At 54.6% G+C, this 26,496-nt stretch overlaps 11 protein-coding genes across 11 annotated transcripts; 7 read left to right on the top strand and 4 right to left on the bottom strand.

Annotated features, from left to right (window-relative positions):
* Positions 1–54: 54 nt before the first annotated feature.
* Positions 55–771, bottom strand: G647_10134 (uncharacterized protein; the record flags this gene model as incomplete). The annotated part of the gene is made up of 1 exon (XM_008726126.1): positions 55–771. One exon carries the CDS (start codon positions 769–771, stop codon positions 55–57), a length of 717 nt encoding a protein of 238 aa, XP_008724348.1.
* An 802-nt stretch (positions 772–1,573) lies between these two features.
* Positions 1,574–3,224, bottom strand: G647_10133 (uncharacterized protein; the record flags this gene model as incomplete). The annotated part of the gene is made up of 2 exons (XM_008726125.1): positions 1,574–2,479; positions 2,721–3,224. The coding sequence occupies 2 exons, from the start codon at positions 3,222–3,224 to the stop codon at positions 1,574–1,576; spliced, it is 1,410 nt and encodes a 469-aa protein (XP_008724347.1).
* Positions 3,225–4,424: 1,200 nt separating this feature from the next.
* On the top strand, positions 4,425–5,932 carry G647_10132 (uncharacterized protein; the record flags this gene model as incomplete). The annotated part of the gene is made up of 2 exons (XM_008726124.1): positions 4,425–4,903; positions 5,041–5,932. The coding sequence occupies 2 exons, from the start codon at positions 4,425–4,427 to the stop codon at positions 5,930–5,932; spliced, it is 1,371 nt and encodes a 456-aa protein (XP_008724346.1).
* Positions 5,933–6,847: 915 nt separating this feature from the next.
* On the top strand, positions 6,848–9,817 carry G647_10131 (uncharacterized protein; the record flags this gene model as incomplete). Its single annotated transcript, XM_008726123.1, has 1 exon — positions 6,848–9,817. One exon carries the CDS (start codon positions 6,848–6,850, stop codon positions 9,815–9,817), a length of 2,970 nt encoding a protein of 989 aa, XP_008724345.1.
* Positions 9,818–10,213: 396 nt separating this feature from the next.
* G647_10130 (uncharacterized protein) lies at positions 10,214–11,599 on the bottom strand (the record flags this gene model as incomplete). Its single annotated transcript, XM_008726122.1, has 1 exon — positions 10,214–11,599. The coding sequence occupies one exon, from the start codon at positions 11,597–11,599 to the stop codon at positions 10,214–10,216; it is 1,386 nt and encodes a 461-aa protein (XP_008724344.1).
* A 270-nt stretch (positions 11,600–11,869) lies between these two features.
* G647_10129 (uncharacterized protein) lies at positions 11,870–13,426 on the top strand (the record flags this gene model as incomplete). The annotated part of the gene is made up of 1 exon (XM_008726121.1): positions 11,870–13,426. One exon carries the CDS (start codon positions 11,870–11,872, stop codon positions 13,424–13,426), a length of 1,557 nt encoding a protein of 518 aa, XP_008724343.1.
* Positions 13,427–13,813: 387 nt separating this feature from the next.
* On the bottom strand, positions 13,814–14,484 carry G647_10128 (uncharacterized protein; the record flags this gene model as incomplete). The annotated part of the gene is made up of 2 exons (XM_008726120.1): positions 13,814–14,015; positions 14,138–14,484. 2 exons carry the CDS (start codon positions 14,482–14,484, stop codon positions 13,814–13,816), a joined length of 549 nt encoding a protein of 182 aa, XP_008724342.1.
* A 495-nt stretch (positions 14,485–14,979) lies between these two features.
* G647_10127 (uncharacterized protein) lies at positions 14,980–16,761 on the top strand (the record flags this gene model as incomplete). Its single annotated transcript, XM_008726119.1, has 1 exon — positions 14,980–16,761. The coding sequence occupies one exon, from the start codon at positions 14,980–14,982 to the stop codon at positions 16,759–16,761; it is 1,782 nt and encodes a 593-aa protein (XP_008724341.1).
* A 972-nt stretch (positions 16,762–17,733) lies between these two features.
* G647_10126 (uncharacterized protein) lies at positions 17,734–18,792 on the top strand (the record flags this gene model as incomplete). The annotated part of the gene is made up of 1 exon (XM_008726118.1): positions 17,734–18,792. The coding sequence occupies one exon, from the start codon at positions 17,734–17,736 to the stop codon at positions 18,790–18,792; it is 1,059 nt and encodes a 352-aa protein (XP_008724340.1).
* A 2,939-nt stretch (positions 18,793–21,731) lies between these two features.
* G647_10125 (uncharacterized protein) lies at positions 21,732–22,502 on the top strand (the record flags this gene model as incomplete). Its single annotated transcript, XM_008726117.1, has 1 exon — positions 21,732–22,502. The coding sequence occupies one exon, from the start codon at positions 21,732–21,734 to the stop codon at positions 22,500–22,502; it is 771 nt and encodes a 256-aa protein (XP_008724339.1).
* Positions 22,503–24,309: 1,807 nt separating this feature from the next.
* Positions 24,310–26,088, top strand: G647_10124 (uncharacterized protein; the record flags this gene model as incomplete). The annotated part of the gene is made up of 1 exon (XM_008726116.1): positions 24,310–26,088. One exon carries the CDS (start codon positions 24,310–24,312, stop codon positions 26,086–26,088), a length of 1,779 nt encoding a protein of 592 aa, XP_008724338.1.
* Between the last annotated feature and the right edge of the window lie 408 nt (positions 26,089–26,496).

Genomic DNA, 26,496 nt, shown 5'->3' with positions numbered 1-26,496 from the left:
TCAGGATGCAAGCAGACACAGTCAATCACTCGTACAACCACTGCTTGAACCAATTTACAGCCGCGTCCTTCGCCCGGCCCATGGCCTCCCTCTCGCCCTTGAGGCCTGCATCCCCACGCACAAGAGAGCCATGCTCGACGCCGGGAAAATGGATGTAATCAAGGGGAGCCTGTTCTTCATCACAGTCTCGAACGTATGAACCTTCATGTCCAGTGGATATGCGACATCATGCTCCGGTGCGAGCATCTGCACAGGGACCGCAACCTCGTCGATATCCTTCTTCGTCAAGAGACTAGGATGGCCGACGCTGATGGCATCGACAAGCGAGGGGGGGTCATGGTCTTTGGACCCGAGTCGGAAACAAGCCCACCCGCCGTAGCAGAACCCAATGGCGCCGACTCTCTTGTATTGTTGCCTCAACGCACGGGCGGCGTCGAAGATGTCGGGTTCGCGGATGGGGCGACTATTTCTCTCCAGGAAGCCAGCAAAATCAACCTCATGGAAACGGCCCGCCAGGATGGGCTCGAAGGGGAGGGTTTCGCCGCCGAAGAAGTCCGGCAGGTAGACGGTGGCGTCGACTTCGCGGGCGTAATGGTCGGCCAGCAGACGTGCGTTGGGAAATGTCCAGCCTAGGGCATCGTGGACGAAAAGGATCGCTCGCTCCGAGTTTGTGCCAGCAATGTACGTGTTGAGGGACCCAAGGGTGGAAGTTTGGCCCCCGGGTGTGCCTTCCCAGGCGAACGATTTGAGGCAGCAAGTCGAGACGGCCATTGTAGAGGTACTATGCATGTAGGTGTTATCTCTGTCCGGACACGATGTGCGAGAAAGGATGGACGGAGGGGTGGAGGGATAGATGAGGGAGCACAACTCCAATGGTGGGAGGTGAGATACATACGTATCGGCCTGATAACGTTCTTGCCGAACAAAGGTCGGCGGGGCTATCGAGGGGGTGATGGTTAGAGTCCGGCATATTAACCCTACCCTTAGTGGGCAGAGCCCAGAGTCATGCTCGCAGACTCGCAGCCTCGGAAGCTCATATTGAATCCAGCCGTACTCCGTACTTTGCATCGATTGGACGTTAGGTGGTTCGCATGCCGCATGCCCAGAATGTCAAGGCGTAAGTGGCGGCCCTGGAACGCCTGGTCATGGAGGTAGGACACGGAGCTTACAGTCTGGTACAGTAGTGGATGTGGGACGCGGGATCGTTTTCGATGCGGGGGGTGCTACAGTATATGACTGTAGGACTGTAGGACCGTAGGAGGGAGGAACTATAGCCATGTAGGCGTAAGGAGTATAGTTCGCATGAACAGCACCAGTCCGGCAAGAGACCTGTTCATCTGATATGACGAGATTTGATCTTGTCGGATGGCTTCAGCCGCCTGCCTGCCTGCATGCCTGCCTGCCCGATAGCCACATAGCCGGACATACCAAGTCCTATGGATACTCTATTCAGTCAATCCATCATCCTTCCAGAGTCCTGTGATGATATCGTCCGTCAGTACATCCTTTCTGGGGCTCGAAATCGTTGCACAAACGCACGCGCGCACCACGTTCCCAGATATTCAAATCAAAATCATCCAAACTCCTGCATCGCGTACTTCCCAATCTCCCACCCCCGGCCGGACTCGCCTGTTATCTGCCGAAGGATCCCCTCCAGCCAAATGACCCGCGGACTCGTGTTCCCACTCTCGCTCTCCTGTCGAAAAACCACGAGCGCCATGCGAACCGCCACCACCACTTGAATGGCATCTACCCAGGATCCCGACCCGGATCGGTAAAGAGGGAGGGTTCGACAGATATCGAGCGCCGCGCCTCGGGCCTGGGCCATCAGCGACTGGGTTGGGGGCTCCTGGTCGACACCCGCGGGCAAGACTGTCACTTGTGCCGCCCCCCTGACCGTCTTCCACAGTTCCAACAAGATGACCAATACGATATTATACATCACGAACGTGTACGCCGCGCCGTCGACATCGGTGAAGACCAGGCCCGTCGTGAACCCGCATGCCCGCTGCTCGGCCTCGGAAAGCGCACGTTCCTCGACACGGGGCGCGTCTTCGCGCCGCCATGCCTGTTCCCACACGCGCAATCCGCGCAGGAGATCGTGCATGTTAGACTCCAGCGCGTGGCATAGCTCGGCTTTCTGCGCAGGTGGGGATGACGTCTTCTGTGGATTTCGGTATTCCATGAAGGCCAAATACATGCCCGGCAGCCGCGAGGCGAGGTCGAGCAGGTATTGTCTCTGGGGTTTAGGTGCTCGCGCATGCCTCCACGGCAGCGACTGCGTGGTCCATTGGTCGGAGGAGAGCCGGAAGGGTCGTCTGGCTGCTATGGCTGCGATGATCATGGAGAAGCGATCGCCCTCGAATTGCGTGAGGACGTGGCGTTCGTGGAGGAAGACGTCGACGCCGTGGTGGTCGAAGAAGGTCGCTAGGCCGAGCATGTGGTCGATCCAGGCTGTCGGGCTGGTTGCTGTGAGGTACTGTGCCGATGTTAGAGAATGGCTAATAATCGCAGAATGGGATCAAGCAAGGCGGGAGGGAAAGGTAACGGAAGGTGGTACGTCTTCTACCAAGTGTTGGACTCCAAAGGACGTTGCACTGCACTACACTGCACTGCCGCTGCATCGCATCGCATCGCTAATAGGACACTGACTCCCGGGGTACATCCCACACATGCAACATATACACTAAGATATATGGACATACGTACACCATACATACCTCATATGCAGTGAGAATTGTAATCGCCAGAACGGTCTGGCCTGGCGCGCTGTCCCGTGGCAGTGAGAGCCGCGCGTTCAGCTCGCCCAGTGCGTCGACGTACAGACGCACCCCCTGCTCGCGGGCGCGGTGGTCGCGGTTCCGCCTCCCGAAGAACGAGACCGCAAAGCACGTAATGCACCGTCGCGACAGGCCATCCGGGTCCTTGAGGGCGGAGAATCCGGGCCACTGGCCGTCGAGCAGGGAATCGCCGCCGCGGAGTTCATGTCTGAGATACGCGAAATAGACGTCTTCGCATAAGACGCTGGGTGGAGGGGCGGGAGCGGGAGCGGGAGCGGGAGCGAGAAAGGGAGAGGAAGTAGGTCGGGGACGCAGACGAGCAGCAGGAGGAAGAGGAGGAGGAAGGTCTGTCTCTCCAGCCCTCTCCCGCGTCAGAGTCCGGCTCCGACTGCTGCTGTTCTTCCACTGCAGCCGCGATGCAGGATTGTCGTCAATGAAGGGCATGTCGTTCGGATATCCCGTGCATTCGAGCCCCGCAGCCGCGCATCGACGGCAGGTTGGCTTCGTTTCGTCTAGATCGGAGGGTCATGGAGACTCAGTTCGTGGCTGCATTGTTGGTAGATCACTGGGACCAGGACCAGACCAGCTGTGACTAGTAGCCACTTACCGCATTTAAGACGTCTCTGCCGGCACGTGAAGCAAGCTCTGCTTCGACCGCCTCGACCGACCATTGTTGAGAGTGAAGGTTGGGAAAAGAAAAGTCATGGGGGTGGTACTCAATATGTTGGCTTGTGCGGAGGATTGTTCTCATCTTTCACGCTTCAAGTGTCGGGTGACGACCCATACCGGGTACAGTCTCAGCCTCCTTGTGCTGAGAGGAAAGAAGCGCGAGTTTTGAGGCCTGATTGATTAATCGGCAGAGGTTATCAGCAGGACGAGCGACTCCTTATAGGAGGGCTGAAGGACTTGCTTCCAGCTCGAGCCTCAGCTTGATAGCACGCATACTATGGACAAAGGACGGTTCAGCTCGTATACAGTTGACGCCTGATCTAGTGGTGGCCGTGAGGGCGGAAAATGCCGTTGCAGAATGATACTCTTTCTTCGCCTACTGTGTAGTACTAACGGACGAAAGTGAGTGACGCGTCGAGCTGCATCGTGAGACCAGGAATGCGAGCCGTGCACTTGGCCGAAGCACTCAGCTTCTCGTACGGAGTACACCGGACAGCTCCCGGTTGAGGTAAGGGACAGGGCACATGGAAAGCCTCGATCGCACGATTGAGAGGGACATTTGCTTCGAGTCTCCGGTCCCTGAAAGGCCGATGCGACACAGTCCGGAGCGAGCGATGTCGGAGTTCGCTCCACATCGCTCTGCTGGCTCATAACTCGCACGATGAGGAGACGGTCGACATCACCACGAACCACTGACCAGTCGGACAATCCCCGTGGGGATGCCATTCATTAAATCTCACAATACGCCGTCCGACTCGCTGACATCGGTGAGAGCGAGGCTTTTGAGCGTGCCTCCTCCGGCGGTATTCAGAACCAAGCATTTGCTAAGAAGGCGAGGGCTGGAAGCTTAGCCCCCCGGAAAAGGATGCGAGGGGCTCTACAGTGATTACACTCTTTGAATTTTGGACTGTGATATCTGACAAGTCCTCCGTCTGTCCATACCTCAGTCCATCCCTCGTCCGGGCGTCAATCACAATGGCGACCCTCCGCATTGCAGAATGGTCTGTCGCCCTCTCATACAGGGACCTCCCCAGGTCGGTGGTGGACGCGGCCGTCCGCTCCTTCTACAACTGGCTTGGCTGTGCGCTGGGGGGTTCAAACCATCCTACCACGACGACTGCGGTGAAAGCTCTATCCCCGTTCTTTGGGAAGGAGACGTCCAGCATACTAGGCGGTCAACCGTCGGGGAGTGGTGCCGGCAAAGCAGACGCCAGTCATTCGGCATTGATCAATGGCATCGCGAGCCATGTGCACGACTACGACGATACCCATCTGGAGACGATCATCCACCCGACAGGGCCGGTGGCGAGTGCATTGCTTGCGCAGGCCGAGGCACTGACCGCTCAAGGGATGACGGTGTTGGGAGACGATTTTTTGCTCGCGCTCGTGGTGGGCATCGAGGCTGAGTGTAAATTAGGGTTGGCCGTATGGCCGAAGCACTATGATGTGGGATGGTGAGTCACTGATTTCTTCCCTCCCCGAGATCTCGAAGCTCCTTCTCGGCGCGTTGAAGCCAATGTGGCGAGCGTGCGTGCATAGGATGAATCTTTTCTTGGGAGAGACACAGCTCTAATGTCACCCACTTTTGCAGGCACATCACCTCATCAACAGGGTCTATTGGCGCCGCCGTCGCGGTCAGCAAACTCCTCTCTCTATCTGCAGATCAGACAGCACACGCCATCGGGATAGCGTCGACGCAAGTCACCGGCCTGCGCGAAATGTTCGGAACGGACACGAAATCTTTTCACGTAGGACGGTCGGCTCAGAACGGGCTGTTGGCAGCCATCCTGGCGTCTCAGGGATTTACGTCCTCGACGTCAGCCTTGGAGGCGAAGAGGGGTTGGGTCAACGTCGTTGGTCAGGGGATCAACAGGTTAGACGAATATGTGGAAAGTCTAGGAAAGGTATGGGAAATCGAAAAGAACGCATTCAAGCCGTTTCCGTGCGGGATTGTCGTGCATCCGGTCATTGATGGGTGTATTCAGTTGCACAAGGAGATGAAAGAGAAGGGATTGGATGTGCAAGGGATTAAGAGCGTGAAATGTGCGGTCCACCCTCTGGTGCTGGAGTTGACGGGCAAGAAAACTCCCCAGGACGGCTTACAAGCCAAGTTCAGCGTTTATCATGGTGGCGCCGTGGGGTTGGTGCTCGGGAAAGCTGGGCCGGCGCAGTACGCGGATGATGTGGTGAGGAGTAACGAGGTTGTCTCGATCAGGGATAGAATCGGCGCGACAGCTGAGGAGAAGTTGGGTGCTGACGAGACGGAGATTGTGGTCGAATTCCAGGACGGAAAGGAGCTGAAGAAGCACGTCAAGCATGCGATTGGGAGTCTAGAGGTCCCAATGACGGACGAGCAATTGCAGGAGAAGTTTCTCGACCAAGTGAGTCTGGTGCTTGGGAACGAGGGTGCGAAGAAGGCCAGCGACATTGCTTGGGGTTTGAAGGGCGTTGGCGATGTTGCTGCTCTGGTAAAAACTTTGTGATGCTTTGGACGGAACTTGGGGATGGTCGAAGGCGAAGGCCACGCCGTGTGGTAAGAAATGAAGTTGGGGTTGGTGAGATTTGCTTCGGCGAGAATGAGAATCTCCCACTTTCATCCTTTTCCGATACGATCAACAATGGCCCGTGAGGGCTCTCAGAACGGTATGTAGTGGTTCTCAAAGTGACGCCCCATAGAAGTCCAGTGCTGGTACATCTGCTGCGAAGGGCAGAATAGGTAGATATATGTGTCTCGTTGCTCTTGCTCCCAGCTAGTGCTACAAGCAGTGAAACGGCCAAACAGCTTCATCTTTCCGTGGCGTGAATTGCTCAACCAAATCTCAGCAACCGGCTACTGGTCAAAGCCTTATAGGCTGTCTTGAAGTTTTCTGTTGCTAGAAGTGGTAGGAGATGCCGGCTGTTAACGGATTCCTATCGATAATGTTGGGACAAGGACCCCCTGACAGAAATCCATGGAAAGGCCACCTCTGCGAGGCCGATACTGAGTATCTCTGCCGTCCACAACACCTGAATGGCAAATTTAAGTGACCTGGACATTCATGGAAGTGAAGCTTGCTCTTGCGGTTGAGTCATCCCAAACAAAGCAAAAGAGAATTGGGATTCGAACGCGCACGCGTCAGAAGTTCGCCTTGATACCAAACTTGCCAATAATGCCAAGATTTTGACGCCGAGGCACGCGAGGCTGGAAGATGCGTCACAAGGCTGTGGCGCGAAGTTTCTAGCGTGCAAGCCTTCAATCGTCGTCACGCCATTGGCCAAAAGTTTCTATTAGCGGCTGGACTTTTTCTACGAAACTTGGAGCAGCTCAGCAGAGTCGACTCCCATGGACATCTTCGCCAGTCAGTGTGCTGCCACGAGGGATCTCTGGTCACGATATCGATCTCCTGGCGACTGTGAAAATGGCGACCAAAGTCACTTTCAAAACCACGTTCGAGGCGGCCAAGACCATCGAACCGATTTTCACTGGCGGCGACATTTCACATAATGCAGACGGGAGTGTGCTTGCAACTTGCGTCGAAGAAGATGTTCTGATTGTTGATATCAGATCTGGCATAGTCTTGTGTCGGATAGAGGGCGATGGAGAACCTGTGACCAGTCTCTGCCTGGCTCCCAACATCTCCCACTTGACCATCGCTTCCAGATCGCTCTCATTCCGCATATATTCTCTAACACCAGTTAAGGGATCGACAACCCTGGTCGCAGATCTAGCACGCACACTAAAGCCGCACACCACCCCAGTCGTGTCATCGGCAATTGATGGCACCGGGTCAGTCCTGGCCACTGACGGCGCCGAGGGACAAGTCAAGGTTTGGGACCTCAGAGGAGGCTATGTATCGCACACATTTCACGGTCACGGTGGTGTTGTCTCCGCCTTGAAATTTTTCCGGTCCAAATCAACCGGCTCAGCAAGCAGCCAGAAAAGCCGAAAACGAAAGAGTCGAGATGGAGAACAGATGGATGTCGACGAGCCGTCGCCGGTGCAACAGATATGTCTCGCATCAGGTGGAGAAGATGGCAAGATTCGAGTGTGGAATCTGTCTAGCCGAAAAGCTATCGCCACACTGGATGCCCATGTCAGCGTCGTTCGAAGCATCGACTTCACGGAAGATCAGCAACTCCTTCTGACGGCCAGTCGTGATAGGACAATCATACTTTGGGATACCCGGACGTGGAAGCAGACCAGAGTCATTCCCGCACTGGAAGTCGTCGAGACTGCAGGGTTCCTGGTCGCTGGGAAGTTCTGCTATGCTGGAGGAGAGCACGGAGCAGTGAGGATCTGGGATGTCAGCAAAGGTCGCGAGCTCACAGCAAAGCAAAAGCCCGGGCTTGAAAACGACGCCATCATGGCTATTGTCCCCGTGATCGAAGACAACACTGTTATCTCCGTCCATCAAGATCAGACAATGAGAGTCCACGATATTACCAAGCTGCAGGAGCTTCAAGTATCAGAGTCAATAGGGAGACTGCCAGTGATTCGGACGATTTCCGGCAATTACGATGAAGTCATCGATATGGCCTGCGTCGGTCCAGAAAGGAGATTACTAGCTCTTGCTACGAACACAGAAAGTGTCAGATTGGTGTCAATCGCCGAAGATAGCACGCAGGAGGACACTAACTACTCCTCGCCGAGCTCGTTCGGAAACGATGTTGCGCTTCTGGAAGGCCACGAGGACATTGTAATCTGCCTGGACGTGGACTGGTCGGGTCATTGGCTAGCGACGGGCGCGAAGGACAATACTGCACGCCTATGGAGATTAGATCCTGCATCGTCATCATACACATGCTTTGCTGTTTTGGCTGGACACGCAGAGTCCTTGGGCGCGATTGCTCTACCACGAAGTCCACCCAGTGACGGACCTGCACTGCGGAATCCAGCAGGACATCCTCCTGCTTTTCTTTTGACCGGGTCGCAAGACAAGACGATCAAGCGATGGGATACAGCGAAACTGAAGTATGACCCCTCGGCAACAGAACCGCAAAACAGCGTAAAAGCCTTGTTCACACGAGTCGCGCACGACAAGGACATCAACGCAATCGACGTATCTCCCACATCAGCACTCTTCGCCTCCGCCTCTCAAGACCGTACAATCAAAGTCTGGTCACTAGAAGACGGTTCCGTGGCTGGAATCCTCCGCGGCCACAAGCGCGGCGTCTGGTCAATCCGCTTCTCTCCAGCTGGAACCCCTCCCATCCCTCTACCAGACGGTGGTTCAAGCGGCTCCCGCGGCCTCCTGGTCAGCGGCTCGGGCGACCGAACAGTCAAAGTCTGGTCCCTTTCGACATACACGTGTCTCCAGACGTTCGAGGGACACGGCAACTCAGTCTTGAAGGTCATTTGGATCTCGCCGAGCGTGCCACCCCCTCGGGCTGAAGAGTCAGGAGAAGACGCGCCACGACCTGCCCAACATAACGAGTCGCCGGTGATCGCCTCCGCCTCATCCGACACGCTCGTGAAACTCTGGTCGCCCTACTCGGCCACCGACTCCGACCACCTCCTCACCACGCTAGACAACCACACCGATCGAGTATGGGCTCTCGTCGCACCGACTTCGTATCCCGGACCCTCTCATCCCGCCTCTCACAAATCCTCCAAGAGATCCTCAACGCCAACAACACAGACTTACCCTTACCCGCTGATCTCAGGCGCCGCCGACGCAACCCTGACGTTCTGGCGCGACACCACGCTCGCCACGGCCTCCGCGCTCTCCCACCGCGCCACCCAACGCATCGAACAAGACCAACTGCTCCAGAACCACATCTTCACCAAAAACTACCGCGAAGCCATCACCTTATCCCTCGCCCTCAACCACCCGGGCCGGCTATTGCGCGTCTTCCAGGACGTTGTGGAGCAGAGTGGCAACGAAACCAGTGACGAAGATGGCATAAGCATCACGGGCGCGCGAGAAGTCGACGCCGTCCTGGCCAGTCTTGACAGGACGCAATTATTCCAGATGCTCGAGCACGTGCGCGATTGGAACACAAACGCGCGGACGGCGCCCGTCGCGCAACGCGTCTTGCATTGTATCCTCAAATCGTACCCGAAGGCAACGTTTGTCGAGATGGCGCGGGATAAAAGACTCGTCGGGAATGCGGGCGGCGGAGATGGCGCCGTTGCCGTTACCGTTACCGGTAGACGAGGAGCCAAGGCCAGAGGAAGTGCAGGCATGCAAGACCTGGTGAGGGCGTTGGAAGTCTACACGGAGCGGCACTTCAAGAGGATGGAGGAGCTGATCGACGAGAGTTACTTGATAGAGTATACATTGAGGGAGATGGATGAGGGTTTTGGGCCCGCCATGGAGTTGAGTAATGGACAGGAAAAGGGGAATGGCGTCGACATGGACAGGGATGCAGATGTTATCATGGTGTAATTAATCCCAGCGTGGTTCGCTTGGGTCTTGGGACTCTCACTCAGGACTTGTATCCTACGTACGAGCATGCATGGTTCTGCCTCTAGACTCCTAGCCACGCCAACATTGTCGGTCAATCTGGCTGAACGTGCAATTTCGCAGTCATTTACTCGCTGGCGAATATCCTGCCGCTCAGTCTTCTTGCGACAAACGACCGCCATGACGTTGATTGTTGTGCTCCATTCTCCGTACGAGGAACATGGACATTCGGAACAGGGCCGCATCCAGGGCAAGCAACAGGTCGCCAAGCCCTCATGTCATGCCCTGCAATTTTAGTCTCGTCGAGGCTCGAGCCAATGCTATAATAACATAGTCGAAAGATCTTGCTGAAAGACAATATTCAACAGCGACCTTAGATCATCCGTCCCGGTGCCGACGATCACCATCGCGCTCTCTGTATCTGTCCCCGTCTCGATCACGATCATGATCACGATGGCTTCGATGAGACGAACTCGAATCGTATCTGTCGTCATCACGATGGCGGTCTCGGTACTTATCCCGGTGCCGGCTATCGTGGTTTTGGTCCTTGTCTCGACCTCTCCTGCTTCTGTCCTTTGACCTGTCTTTCCGCGATCTTGAGGTCTCGTGGTCATCGTCACCCCGGTCTCTCCTTGATCGAGAATACTCCCTGTCGTCCTCCTTATCTCTCCTTGATGAACCTGAACGAGAGAAAGAGTTCATCTGATCACGGTAGTCGTCATTGCCACTGGCGTGACCATTTCGATCGCGGTCTCTACCGCTCTTTTCCAGGTTGCGATCTCTGCGCTGTCTCCAGTCATCCTCGTCCTTTGCTCCTTTAGACTCTTTGAGCCTTCTCTGAAATTCATCCTCTGATATGCGCTCTCCTGTGGCTTTGTTCTCGCGCATCAACGGTGTAAAGAACCCCTGGCCCTTGGTGTTCTTGCGCATGTCCGCTTTGCCCCACGCGCCTAGCTCGACTCCATCCGTTCCAGGAGCTGCTTTGGCCCCGATGCCTAGAAAGCCCTCTTGCTTACGTTGCTTTCGGCTGTTGTCGTCCATCTTTGGGTTTAGATCAATGACTTCTCCGTTGGCGCGCCGCTTCTGGCCCATTCCCCGAAGCATGGCTAGTCCAAACTCCTCAACAGGCATTGCTGTATACTCTTCAAGGGTACTTGAATCTGGTCTGGAGGCTATGTCTTGGCGAAAATCTTCCTCTTCGTCGCGTGGTGACAACATCCTGTTCCCTTGTAGTTGTATAACAGCGCTCGACTTGGGCTTACCCGTGCCATCGTCCAAAAGCGCTTGCAGGGCTTCGTCATCAGCAGTCAGTCGGCTGGGTGGACTATCGGCGTGGTTCTGTGGCTTTTGGTCGCCATCCGGCCGTTGCTCCGGCTCCTTGTCACTCTTGTCTGCAAATTGAAGACCGGTAGCCTTGCTCACTTCGTCTCTTTCCACCATGACCGGGCCATCTCCCCGTTGCGCCGCTTGGACTTCTGCAGGCAGTAGATTGTTTCGTCCTCGTCTGCGCCAGTCGCCATTGCCGGCATTCTGTATGACTTTCTCTCTCGATTCCTGTACGGGACGACTTAGAATAGCACCACTAGACGAGAAGCCAGTGACTGACTCGTGTCTTGGCTCTTCCTCGTCTTCATTGTCCGAGTCTTGGTGGAGGGCGGTTCGTGAAGGGGCCTTCGAAGAGGCAGGCTTGCGGGACGGGAGAGTGCCGGTGCCAGTGCTGGCCGTCTTGGACTTCCCGAAGCCAAAAGATATAGGCTTCGACATGACGGGCAAGAATGTCTAGGCTGGTGGCAGAAGACACAGGACTTGAACTGACAGGCACCGATGCCATGTATCAAAATTGCTCGGCTGAGTTTCCTCATGCGGCATGGCTCTGTTCAGGCTGGATTGCACTTGTCCCTCACTTCTCTATCGCTTCACGCGCCGCCAGCCTTCAACACCGCTTGTGTGTGACTTCTGGCGCCATATCTATACCTGGGCCCTCGCCGCTCATCATCGCCTTCTGAGCGCGCGTACGGTTCCATCTCTTCCACCATGGCGTCGACTGACCTGCTCGCCACCTTCCAAAAACACATCGAAGACATGCGAAATCTCTCCCTATGCAAGATTTGTATCAAGCCTTTTTACGAACCCTTCATCCTACCCTGCGGCCACACATACTGCTACTCGTGCCTCGCAAGCTGGTTTGGAGGGGGCACGGGTCGGAGAAGCAAGAGTACCTGTCCTGATTGCAGAGCCAATGTCAGAGTCGAACCCTCCCCGAATTACCTGCTTCGAGATTTGGTTCACATGTTCATTGGTCGCGCGGAGCTCTTGCCGGAAGATGAGACTGTGCAGGAACACCAGACGGCCAAAGAAGAAGAGGCCGTCCTGCTGGCCGCAGATCGAGCTGGTCCAGGCTTATTCAAGGGTGTCTTCGTGGGATTAGGTTCCGCAGGTGGGTCAAGAAACTGGAGGTCCGGCATACTGGATCCAGAAGACAATGTGTGGCGCTGTCCTGAGTGTCACTGGGAGTTGGAAGATGGCGGATGCAGTCGATGTGGTTTCCACCAATTCGATATGACTGGGAGTGACTCCGATTCCGACCTGGATGAATCAATAGATTTGGACGACTCTGAAATGGACGACGAGGCTGAAATTGACCATGAGTTTGGTACAACTATGGGGGAGCATGGCTTTCATTTCCACTACCCTGCCACATCGACTCGAAGACGTTCGATCTCGCCAGGACTCGAGGACGACGAGGACTACTCGGATGAAGACGATGATATGGATGGGTTCATTGACAACGAGGTCGAAGACGGTGACAGCAATAGTGATGCGGATACCGAGTCCACAATGACCATCTACAACAGACAACTCAGAAACCATCGAGACAACGACCATCCTTCAGTTTCAAGTGGGGTATCTCATGACGGAGATATCGTGTCACACTTTCCTTATGATCCAGCCTTCTACCCGGAAAGCGATGCGCGTTCGACTGTCAATACCGCCCAGTCAACCAACGGGGATCAATCCGATGCCGCGACGAACTATGACGAGATGACAGAAGCATCTGATATTGACACGGCCCCCGCGCAGCCTGCACGAAGATCAGGCGCCCGCCGTGTCGTCCTGACTAGCGATGATGAAGACGAGGATGAGCCGGGAGTAAACCCGAGCGCAACAGCCGACCGTAGTGCAGAAGAGAGGCTGCATTATCATGGAGATGATCATGACACTGACAACGAAGCTGACTTCATGGCATCGGTGCGGCACAGGTTAAGACGACGCGCGCGCAACGTTGCCGACTCACACTCCGATGATGATGACGACGACGAGCCTAATTCTGGTTCAGAAGACTCAGACGACAGTATCCGTCCCCCTCAGTCCTCAAGTCAACGAAGACAACATCTCAACAACCAACGTGCTCGAAGAGGGAATCACATGGTCGTTGGCGGGTATGCACCGATCAATCCGCCTAGGCAACAATATCCCAACCGTCAGCAAAGTCACCGAGGACGAGGCAACACTAATCGCTATCAACCTTATCAGAGACCATTTGGGCGACGAATACCGGTTGGTGGAGAAAATAGCAGATTGCCAGCTTAGTCTTTCGGACGTTCAATCGATATGCGCAATCATTGACAGCGAGAGCGGGCATGGTTGACTGAACAAAAGGCTCTAGCATGGCGTTGGGAGGGACGAGATCTGATGAACACATTCGATAGACTTTGGCAACCAGTCCGCCCTTTTCAATCCCTTTTATGGAATGGCATAGGGCTGCGCTCTCACGGGAAAACACTTGTGCGTACGTGTGTCCCACGCCGCGGTGACATTGACGATGTCGCTGGAGGGTGGTGGATCACCAAGCAGCCCCGAAATGAATTGATACCCATTTTTCTCGCATCTGCCCTTCGGTTCCCTTCCTGTCTACGCCGTCGCTATGCATATTCTACAAGCCGCTTGATCTCGCCGTGCGTTTGCTCAGTGGGCCCTTCAAGCTGCCAAAACCTGCTTGCTCGTATCGTATTCGACGTCAATGACTCCATCTTTCTTGACCACCTTGACGGTCATGCCCTTGAAATCAATGGGGAGGCGCCGCTGCAGCTCGTCCGTGCACATGCGCAGAATTTTCATGCCTTGCTCGAACGAGATGTCCGGGTGGTGGTGCTTGTCCAGGATCGAGAGGCAGTAGTATCTTATCGCCAACGTTAGCTCGACAGTCAAAGACACCTCTTTCTGATGGGAGGGAACTAGGGGAGAGGAGCGTAGAGCAGAGTCGAGAACCAGAGCACAGGGTACACGGTACAGGGTACTTACTGAGCATAGCCGTGCGCGGCGTATGGGACCTTCGCACTGCTGGCCAGATAATCCAACCAATATAGACTCGGCTCCCTGGTGATGGGGTCGACGCCGCCGAGCAACAAGTTCACGTTATACGGCTTGCGCGAACGGAGGGACCGCGCCAGCTCCCCTCGCACGAAGCTTGCTACCGCGCTAGGTCCGAGGTCGGTTTCGTTGCGCATGCTGTAGAGCGCGACGTTGGCCTGGATGAATTCTGCAAATTGCACCGTGTCGCCTGCTTCGCCGGAGAAGGCGAGCAATGTGTGCTTGTTTAGCTGGCGGGTTTTGTCGTCGGATGTCTTGAGGATGGTCGCTCCACGCATGGCGGCCTTGGAGGCGGCGATGATGGTGAAGTCCCGGCCCGTGAGGCCGAGGAGGACTTCCCTGAGCGTGAGTTAGTGGTTTGTGCTATGGATTGGGTTCTCGGTAGGGCTGGAGTACTTACATTGTGATGTTCGGGTGAGTTCAAGAGGCGGGTAGGCGTCAAGTGGACGTTCAGTGACGGACAGGGACCAGGGAGAGACTCTGCGTCGGACAGCACTGGGGCTCGATGTTGTGAAGGTACAGTTGAATCGAGGAGATGTACCGCAGTACGGAGTAGAGGCACTGAATTCGACAGCTTGACACGCAACGCGAAGCGGTGCCTTGCGCTGGCTGGCGACGGAGTGGAAGGAAGGTGCGGCGAGCGGTGACGATTTCTCCGACGAAGCGGCGCTAAGGCTTCAAAAAAGTTTCGGGCTTTTGGAGAAAATTATCTCGCCGTTGCTGCTCTGGACTGCGACCGAGACTGAGCGACACCCACAAGCTCGCGGTCGAGTATGCCCTCCTTCTTCACCGTCCCAGCATCTCAGCGAAAGCGGAAGAGGGACAACACTGCCCCGGGCAAGGCAAGGAAGAGACGGGAGACGGACAGAGGTGACGCTCGAGAAGAAGCCGACGGCCAGCCCCGACGAAGAGGACGACAGGCACGAGACCAAGATGACGAGTCAATATCCGGTAGCGAATCCGACGATCATGCCCAACCTGACAGCGACGCCGAAGAATCAGAAGCCACCTCGGAAGAAGGCGAGACTGCCGCAGAGAGAAGAGTCCGACTCGCACAACGATACCTGGACAACATCAAACAAGAGATAGATGATACTGGTTTCGACGCAGAAGACCTTGATCGAGACTTGATTGCACAGAGACTAAAAGAGGATGTGGACGAAGCGAAGGGCCGACAATACCGCCTCATTGCCGAGAGTCTGGACTTCACAAATGCGAGCCATGCGCCGTTCATAATGAATACAGAGGCGACGACTGCCGTGGCTATATGTCAGCCATATGCATACACTGTGAGCAAGGACAGGACCTTGATCAAATGGCAGCTTCAACCGCCCGACGGAGGTCGAAGAACTCGGCCAAAGCAGCTCGCATATGTTCGAGGGATCAAAGTCAGGGCATCGGCGCAGCAGCAACATGGTCATACGGGCCCTATACTTGCGGTGGCAGCATCGCCGGACGGCAACTTCGTGGCCACCGGCGGTGCAGACAGGAAACTAATCATCTGGTCGGCGGATGAGCTGCGGCCATTGAAGACATTTACTACTCATAGAGATGGAGTGACGGGACTTGCATTTGCGCCGAGTTCGTCGAATCAAAATGGGTTTGGCCAGCAACTCTTCAGCGCAAGCATGGATCGGTCTTTGAAAACCTACAGCTTATCTGGGGAGGACAGCCTTGCGTACGTGGAAACACTCTTTGGCCACCAAGATCACATTGTGGATGTCTCGGCAGTATCGGTCGACCAGTGCGTCACAGTAGGCGCCAGAGATAGAAAAGCCATGTGGTGGAAAGTGGTGGATGAATCGCTCACAAGGTTCTTGGGCGATAGCTCGGCAAAGGACGAGTATCAGACAGGGAGTCTGGACTGTGTCGCAGCGCTCCCGCCACAAAATTTCGTGACCGGGTCTGACTCGGGTGCTATCAGTCTATGGAGCATCCACAAGAAGAAGGCCTTGTTCACGATTCATACAGCACATGGTGTGGAAGAGCCCCCTCCTCTCGAAGAGGTCACTTCTGAGGCAGATCCGAAGGTTATTGAAGACCTGAAAAAGGACGATCGACGAAGACCCATTCCAAGAGCCATCACCGCCTTAACTGCTCTGCCCGGCACAGATGTTGTCCTAAGTGGCAGCTGGGACGGCTGGATTCGGGTATGGAAAGTGAGTGATGACAAGAGATCGTTGATCGCACTCGGCACTGTTGGCAAAGGCGAAGCTGGTTTGAGTGGAATGAATGGGCACATGAACGGGGAAATAAAACGACCAACGGAGACTTTGAACGGCGACTCTGCATCACCGAGTGGCTCTACGATGTCCTCCGATTTAGCAGAAAGATCACTAGGTCCGGTCCGTGGCTACATCAACTCTCTGACTGTATTCGAGCGAAGAAAACAGATCACAAATGAGTTCGGCGGCAAAAAGGAAGGAGAATGTCAAGGCGTGTGCATCGTGGCGGGAACGGGCAAAGAGATGAGGTTGGGTAGGTGGAAGAAGATACCTCGAGGCAAGAACGGTGCGATGGTGTTTGAAGTGCCACTAAAGGCGAAGTCAGCATAGTATCGACGATGCACCGTCAAGCATCAGTCGTTCAATAGCGAACGAAATACCTGTACCAGGTGCGAGCACTGGGGCTGAATGAATGCAAGCCTGATGTGGCGTGTGTGGCTCCAGAATAACGCTGAGGCTGAGGCCGTAGCACGTGATGTGTCTTGGCAAAAGTCACTTTACAAATTCTTCCTCTGGTCTTGCACCTGCATCCCTTTCTTTTTTCTTCTCTTCAGATCAAAAAAAGCAACAGAGCCAGCCACGACCGTCGTTCCGTCCTTTCTACAGCGACGTGTTGCCATGAGCTGCACTAGCTCGATGGCTCTGGAGAGTAATTTCATTCCTTGTAGGAAGTTTCCTTCTCGTTGAGTCCTCTTCAGTGAGGGCGATGAGTTTGAAATGTCGATTTATAGGGTACATGCACCTCTTTTCAATTTTTGCACCTATTGACTGTGAGGATGTGGCGATGTCACTCTCATTCGATTCGAGGCTCTGCCGGAAGGTCACAGCAGAGTGCTCGAGCTGGGCGTCACCGAGCTTTTTACGTTCCAGCCTCCTTGGGCCTCCTGCTCATGGCGTCAAGGAATCACAAATCGTCTACCGCACATGATGAAGTCCACAATCTCGAAGACCTTCGCTCAGGTATGCTATGGATCGTGCGCTGCATTCCCTTTCATTTTACCAATGCGGTCCTTTGTCGAGGCTTTTTGTTTTGCATTCCAGCGACAACGGTATGCGGATCGCGTTGCCCTCGCCGCACGGTTACTATGCTGAAGGTAAATATGATGCGCGGCGGTACAAAGTGCCCCCTTGACCTCTTGTCATTCTATCAGCTCGTGTTCCCTTCGCGACTCGCTACACTCGTTTCCAAGTACATCATTGTCGCAGAATCCAATCACTCCTTTATACCTTTTGCTTGTACGACTTCTCGCGCGAGCGCGACGGCTATTCAACCACCAAAATCAACTCGGCACCTTCACAAAAATGAAGCGATCGACAAGAGCCATGCCCGTAGCGGCACTCCTCCTTGCTGCGACCAACGCGCAGACCACAACTGTTGTCAACGATCCAGCCGACACCGACGCCACCACAGTCTTCTACTCTGTCTGCCCGACCGCCTTGACGACCACCACCACATTGTCGAGCACCATCACCTTCACCTGCCCTGGCGGCCAATGCCCCGGTGGTCCAGTCATCACTGCTCCACCCAATCCGAACGGCCCAAGGACTACTGAGATCCTCGCCTTTACCACAACCCTTCCCGATGGGTCTGTTCAGGAAATCCACGAATACATCACCATCTATCCCGCCATCTGCAGCGGCGGATCATCTATTGGACAAGCTACGTACACTATCACTGAGGCATGTCCATGTGAGGCGACCAGAAACCCAGCCTCGATCCCTGCGGGCTTCACTACCACTGTCACGTCTTGCGATGTCTGCCATCAAGGCGGACCTACCACCATGACCATGACCGTGCCATGCACGACTGGTCCTTATGCCACTGTCACTCCAGAGATTGGACCTACAGGTGCAGCTGGTGCTAGTGCCAATGCCTACGCCGAGGCCGCCGCAAGTGCTGGCGCTAATGCTGGCGCTGGCGGCTCTGGCTCGTCGGGCTCTGGCTCTTCGGGTTCTGGGTCGTCCGGCAGTGGAGCTCAAGCTGCTGCTGGCGCAGGCGCAAATGCCGCTGCAAATGCTCAAGCCGGATCCACCGACACCACAGGTGCTGCAGGTGCAGACTCGGCTTCAAGCGGCAACTCGGCTGCTGGTGCCAACTCAGCCGGCAATGGTAGCAGCAATGCCACGGCAAACGCAGGTGCTAATGCCGCCACTAACGCTGCAGCTGGTGCCGGAGCCAACAGCGGCAACCGGTACGACAATGGTACTACAAGCGGCAACAATACCATCTCGCCGCCAATCACTCCCGTGGCTCCTGGGGGTGCCGCGCAAAGCCAGTTCAGGGGCTCTGCGGACAAAGTCGGCTTTGCTGTTTCCGGCGTGTTGGCTGTTGTTGTGGGCTGCCTAGCGTTCATGCTGTGATTCCTTTCCTTGCCGTGAGTTGAGTTTTGCATGATCAGGTTCCGGGATTTGGCCTTGGTGGGTGACGCGAGAAGAGAGCCTTTTTGGGGATCTCGAGGTAAAGGCATGGGATCTGGGCATTTTCACGCGTCAAACGGATGAGTCTTTCTTGTTTATTCGGGACATATAGTACTGTATGACGCTATCTGGATATGGGTCGTTACAGGTGGCGTGTTTGCAGCGGTGAAGGCGCAGAAGTTCATCGGCCTTGGTCGATGATGTGGAAGTGTCTCGGGAGTGTCTGAAGTGGTCGAGCTGGATATCAATGGAAGTGCAAGATCGCAACGTTTCACAGCGGTTAGAGTGTTGTAGCAGTCGCCTCGAATTATCTTGAAATGTTCCCATCTGACCTTCTGCCATGGAAAGCATGCTACAGTAGGAAGTTGCTGCAGCTGTCCGGGTTGGTCATGGAAAATCACGAGTAAGCAGCCAAGGTCGATACCGCAGAGGCGTACGGAGTACTGTAAGTACCTATGGGAGATGAGCATGCCGGACGTACTCTGATGGCAGAAACATAGAATGGAGGGCCCGTCGACCGGGTTCGTTCTCCCACCAGACGAGGCATGGTCCCAGTGATCGCAAGCTCACGTCGGATACCGTGGTTCAGCCGGTGTGTACTTGCTCGAGCTGGAATATCGAGGAGCCTCCACAAAGTCAGGCATATCATTGTATGCTCGTGGGCATGTACGTGTTCTTTGTTAAGTTTGTTAGTTTGCTTGTTTAATTGACAGAGGGCGCAAGATACCCTCTCCCTCCCCTCTCTCTCTCTCTCTCTCTGTGTGTGTGTCGGTATATGAGCTGGCTCATCAACCCCATCTACTATGTAATTAGTTTAGAAATGATCATTCTACCCTTTCACAGACCGCCCCCGTTCCTACTGCTCGTAGGCGATATCCCCTCGACCAGCTTCTGTAGATGGGAGGGCCCCTTCAAGTGGACGGAATAGCGCAGTAGAATAACTGTACAACGACGCTGACCACGCTGCGAAGGCGATCCATTAAAGCCCAAGCTTATGAGATGACGCTGTAGTGCAGATGAAGCGCCGGCAAGATGGAAATGGTGGTGGTGGTCGGATTAGATTAGAATTGTGCTATTTCTCCGTCCGTACACTGCCTTGCATATCGTCATGGGTACGGGATTGAGTTGTGAGGATGAAGTCAAAGAGGGTTCGGGCTGGTTCGGGCTGGTCAATCTCTCAGAAATCGATTATTGAGGTGTAGATATATACTTATATATATATATTAGGCCTTCATATATTGTACGAGTACTGAGGATGAAGCGCAAGGTTACAAGAGTGCTGGGAAGAACAGCAAGTGGGAGGCTAGGAGGGAAAACCTCCAGGGAGGGTGTCTCCCTAGGGATGGATAACTATACGACATACACATGTACCACATGTACATGGACACCCTGCGCAGGATCGTGATCAGGGAGACTTACAGAGTGTATGATCATTGCGCGACACCAAGATCTCGGCTGTGGTATTGGTGGGTGCATCACGCATGGTCTATACAGTCCGTTCTAACACTGTATCTGCTCCAGCGACTCTGCGGCATCGGTGTGGCTCTAGACAAAATGAAGAGTATGGTGCCACTTCTGCGATTTGATATCGCGTCATTTTCCTCGCGGACGGGGAATCTGAGGCACATCGGTGAAGTAACGAGGCGGGAGAGGAAGTCGTCTTTAACGTTACAGTGGTCCGTACCTACCTCTTCTTGAAATTGCGACCGCATGCCACTGCAAGATCTCGGCCGAAAGAACTGAAGAGTATAATTATGTGACCCGATCTTCTAGTCAATGGTCTACTGCTGCGCAATAGACTTTGCCTCTTCGAGTCGTGGATCCGTTCGTCGTTGCACGGGATATTGTCAATTAGATTTCGGTGTGGATGGAGTTTGCTGGACATGGTCTGGTGACCTACAATCCATATCAAGACGGGAGGGACCTTCCAGGCACTTGCAGGGTTGTCTGCCCATCACTCTGCAGCACTGTTGTTTTGCATCCTTCTACACAGGATATTGGAGTCGACCGAGATACCCGGCATCACCTGAGTGTCTGAAACTGATATAGCCAGCAAGCCCGGAAGAGGGGAGATTGGCCCGATCCAACCCTTCCCCACAACACAAGGTTGCACCAGCCACGATCTTGGGGTGGAGATGCGAAATGCCTGCTGCATGTCCCCTACGTGGAAGCCGGCCCCGTCCTCAATGGGGCCAAGACAGCTGTCGACGGCGTGCGACAGACTTGATGGAACAACACCATCTGTGGTAGCATTGGCCTTCAACCATCGAAGATCTGCAGGCTCTCTGTTCAGAATTGTATTGGAAAGGCCTCGCCTCCTGCGCAGAATAGAGAACCTGTTGTCCTCATGAATGTTGCGATTGTCGCTGTCCGCCATAGGGCATTTGGCGAGTCACAATCGAAATGTTCGGGGTATAGAAGGAACAACGACTTGGAAGCCAGCGCGCTTGCAGACATTCTCGGGGGAGTATAGAATACAGGGACTGCATGGCTTGACCCCGGCCGAAATGTGGAGGTGTTGCTTCGGTCAATGGCTCTTTTCGGCATCATGCGACATTCGATGTTTCGAAAGTTAAGCTGTACAGGGACCTTCCCGAAAGATTGATCTCGCTGGACGTGCCATGAATCTCATTTTGCTTGCGGGCTAGGGAGGGTCATTGGTCTCTCGGGGTTTCACCGACTGAACGAAAATGCAATGGCTAGAAATGCTCTGCAGAGACAATCTCCTGTTTGCACCGCAGCTGTTAGTACATCCGTTCGGCTATGTGCAGGGCAGGCGTGTCAGTGTCGTATAAAGGGCAGTGGCTCCTTCGGGTCTCTGGGTTAGATGTAGACACCAAACAAGCTCTTCGAAGCACGGGAAGCCAAGTCCTTCCGACACGATGCCTACCTTTTCGCGTGCTTGTTCGACCCTCATCCTTGGCTTTTCCTGCCTTGCCAGCGCTCTAGATCCAAGCTGTGCGCCGGGAGGAAACTTCAATCTCAAACCATGGATGCTCCAGCTCCCCATAGGCAGTACCGGCAATCCCACCACAATCAGCAGCTCCCAGCTCCAAGGCTGCTCCGGCTACCAGGACAACGGCCACCACTATTTCTTCACAGAGAGTGGCGATGGCGCCCTGGTCATGAAGGTCCCCGGGTCACCGGCCAGCTCGGGCTGCGTGACGACCGCACACAGTACGCATTGCCGCACCGAGCTGCGTGAAGCGAACCCCTCGACCGGCGGGGCGGCGAGTTGGCAGCCCAGCAGTTCCAGGAACAGACTCGCGGTAACCCTCGCAGTCACGGTCCCAGATAACAGCGGCCACGGCACAGTCATTGGCCAGATCCACATCGACGACAGCGTGTCCGTAAAGCCGGTCTGTGAGCTCTATTACAACAAGGCTGGGAATGTGGTCATGGGCGTCGAACAGACCACCGACGGCGGCAACTCAATCTTCACCTCAATCGGCAACATTCCCGTGGGGCAGACATTCTCATACGAAATCCGGTATGAGTCAAATGTACTCAGCGTCAGCCTCAACGGAGGCGCCCCACGGGAGCTCGACACCTACGAGCTCAACAGTCCGCCCAGTTATTTCAAGGTTGGGAACTATAACCAGGGAGACAGCCCCTCTGATGTACACTTCTTCTCTATCGACGTGCAGCATTGAGCCAGGCATAGGAAGGCAATGTGACTGATGGCCTGGAGGACGTCTTACGAGGTGATGAGTTCGGCATTATGTGTATGGCGGTGGAGGGTTTCGAGGCTTCTGCATCGCGCGAGTGAGCGTGAGGCGACAGTGGCTTCGGAGGGTCAGGTCGGTGGCTTTAGGCAAGGCAGAGACATGCACAGCTGCATGTGTCTCCAAGGTAGTCGTGGCTGATAGCATGGCTGAATTCTGAATACTATAATTTTCTCTGCGATAGCGCTGCTCTGGTGACTTGATTGACTGTCTGCGGTAGGTCATGGTGAATCAGTCCCGACTGCTGCGAAGTTGAGCGCGAAATAACGCGTGATGATGAAGATGAAGATGACTAAGCCGGAAGCCACACATCCTCCACGCAGTGTCCTCTAGTTGTCCTCAATGTGGCCTCACACCCACCTCAGAGGTGCCTCGACCGTAATGTTTGCTTGCTTCGAAAGCTCCTCAATGCGATGTCTCGTCAGTCACATACGTATGATATTGCTTTATTTCCGCAACCTTTGTGTCTTTTTTGTGAGGGTTGGCCCTGCGACGTTCTCTCCCTCACCATGCCCTTCACCACGTTGTCCTTTTCTCACTTCTTCTGCCTGCCCCGAAGCACCACGGCACCCCATGCTTATGATCAACCTGCTTTGACCAGTCCCCAAATGTATGAGCAAGGTCATTACAAGACTCCGGTCATAATTGAGATCGAGACGATCGAACAAGAGCATTTCAGCGCGCACGATCCAAACCGACCGAGAACTGCAGTGGCCGACTGACATAGTGCTGGCTGAAAGGCGACCGGAGAACCAGTTTCGTGAGTTCGAGATGACCGATCCACTGGTAATGATATTAAGGAGCTCAAGGCAAGTAGCCTAACTAACCATAGCCATAAGGATGTTGTAAGTCTGTGTCGTGCTCGCCAGTGTTCGAATTGACTTAGCCCACTCTACTCTGCCTTACCTGAGCTTTTGTACAAGCCTCGCAGAAGTGTCGTCGTCTTCTCCGTCACAGAGCACATCATACAGGCTTCTTCCTCGGACGACGTGGCCCGTTGCGTCAGCGATCACCAGAACCTCTCGGTCATAATGCCAAAATAGGTTGAGATATCAATGTCGGCACTGCCAAAGACACGGATTGTCTTCTTACAAAATACACGGCCCCGGTTGTCGGCGCATCATTCCACTCTTGACGGTAGCCGCATGACATGGACTGGCACAGCTCTTGGCCTTTTCACAATGCGGAGGACGCCCACTATCGAGTCACTCACTATCCGTATCCATCTTGGTGGCTGGAAGGGCGCTTGACGGCGTACTTACCGCTACGTCATATCGGCTTTTTGACAGGCAGCAGTGCGCACTGATCCGAGTTGGGGCTCAGCGCAATGCATTGATGCACTGTGGTACAGTCGGAGCGCTGCGTGCAACCTAATTCGGTCTAGTGCCCCTGGCTATATCAAGGCGTGCAGGGGGTGATGTATGCCAAGATGCTGGGTTCCCCGTGCCGCCACCGTCTTGAGCTCATGCACAACGTGCTCGTTGTCTTCGCGACACGATGGAGGACTCAAACCAGTTCTTGTTTACTGCAACTCTTCTGCCTAGTGTTCACGGTGTACCTGCCGGCCTGAAGCTGTAGAGCACCTTTTCCTGGCTTCGCCCACAATGGATTTGCACGAGGATCATTCTATCAGTCCATCAGTTACGACCGTTGAGGGTATATATACGTTGTTGCTCCCAGCCATGGCTACAGAAACGACCATATTCAAAGATACCTCAATCACCAGCATATCAAAATGCCTTCCACAAGAGCTACTATCATCTTAGCTTTTGCTTTTGCGACAAGGGTCCTCTGCGATTACCTCGGACCGACTTATCCAGCTCCTACCGACCTGGCCACCGATGGCAGCCATGTCTCCGCCGCTTGGAGGAATCTTAGTTCGACTCTCAACGGATACATTGCAGACCCGAGCGCGAACTTGACAAGCCCTGCTGGTCTGAAGAACGTCACGTTTTCCGTGGGCATGTTCTCGATTCATGACCCTTCTGCTGCGGCGTTGCAATTCCATCACGCCTCTGCCGAAATCGCCAATTCGAGCGATGGCCTGAGAAAGGTCGATGGGGACAGCATCTACCGCGTCGCCAGTATCACCAAACTCATCACTACATTCGCAGGCATGCTTAACCTAAAACCTAGCGACTGGGATCGTCCTATCACCGAGTTCGTTCCCACACTCGCAGCGTATGCTGCGGCACATCCAGCTAAAGACGATCGGACCGGTACCGTTGACTGGAACAAAGTGACACTTGCTGCGCTTGCCAGCCAGATAGCAGGGACTCCACGCGACGTTTCACCCTTCGATCCGAGTGACTACCTCTTGGTGGATCTCACGGGCGCTCTTGTGGCATCATTCGGCTTGCCCCTCCCAGACCCGAGCGATCCCGTGGCCGTTCCTCCATGTCTGATCTCTTTACTTTCAGGAAATATGTCATGTCCTAGCGATGAATATGCCATCGGCGCCGAGGCTCGACCTCCTTTGTTCCTGCCATGGACAAGTCCAGCATATACAGACTACGGGTTTATGCTGCTTGGTGCGGCAATATCAAATATCACCGGCAAATCTATCCACGACGTCTACAGCCAAAGCATCTTCGACCCCCTGGGAATGGACTCAACAGATTCGAATGTCCCCGACCCGAGTCAATATGGCCGATACGTCATTCCTGGCAATGCATCAGTGGCAGGATTGACGCCGGAGGGCGCCCCCCAGGTGACCATACCTTCTGGTGGCATCTTCTCCACAACAAACGACCTTGCAAGATTAGGCACTGCCATTCTCAATTCGACACTCCTAGACTCGGACCAAACCCGCCAATGGATGAAGCCAGTCTCGCACACAGCCATGTTCGAATACTCGGTGGGGAAACCATGGGAAATCTACCGCTACACACACCCCAGAACCGGGCTCGTCACCGATCTTTACACCAAGCTCGGCGACTCTGGCTACTACAGCGGCTACCTAGTGCTCATTCCGGACTATGACGCTGGTTTCAGCATCATTATGGCGAGCTCACTGAGGCAGCGGACTGCCCTGGTTTCATTGCTTGCGGACGCTGTGACCGAGGCAGTACTGCCCGGGCTGAGCTCTCAGGCAGAGGCCGAAGCGGACCAAAGCTTCGTGGGCACGTATACCTCTCAGGACGACGCCCTCAACACCACGCTGACTCTAGCCATCGATCCGACGGGCAAACCAGGTTTGGTGATGACCCAGTTTACGAGCAACGGTACGGACGTCTTACAAAGCGAAGCCCTGGGTGCTGGCCCCATCAGGCTCTTGCATTCGATAACCGATCGACCGAATGGACGGGTAGCATTCAGGGCCTCCCACACGCCAGCGCCTTCGGGAGGATTGTTTTCGAGGGGACTCAATACGAATAGCGACTGGCTCGGTGGTGACTCGCCGACATATGCTGGAATTGGCCTGGGGCTTTTCGTGTTTGACGTCGATTCCAATGGTAATGCTACTGCCGTCAGCCCTGAAGCTTGGAGAGTTAAGCTTGTCAAGGGTTCTTGAAATCTAGCAAAGGAACAACGAGAACCTTGGGCCTGGTCCTCACCGTTCTTGGAGAGGCGCCGTGCCTCGACAACTGATCAATTCATCCTAGTCATAAGTTAGCGCGCTTCACATAATATATTGCTTCTCCATCGAATCTATGTGACAAGTTATGCTCGCGTTGTCTGTGATCACAATCTCATGTGCAGTCTTCATCCACTTGGTTCTTTTGTGTCTATGCCAACTCGCTGCTCTTCGAAGCCGGAAATTCCACAGTGACGCCAACTTCTGATTGAGACCATGGGACAATGCCACCATCAATATCAGATAGCATAGAGCCGATCTTCCTGTCCCCACGCCAGTACAACCACTCTCAGCGTCACGGGCGCAAGAGGTACCCAACACGTGGTAGCAGGAACTAAAGTCATG

The sequence above is a fragment of the Cladophialophora carrionii genome (assembly GCF_000365165.1).
Source record: "Cladophialophora carrionii CBS 160.54 unplaced genomic scaffold supercont1.12, whole genome shotgun sequence".
Lineage (NCBI taxonomy): Eukaryota > Fungi > Ascomycota > Eurotiomycetes > Chaetothyriales > Herpotrichiellaceae > Cladophialophora > Cladophialophora carrionii.
The sequence above is the reverse complement of the archived record's forward strand: the minus strand, read 5'-3'. Positions and strand labels throughout refer to the sequence as shown.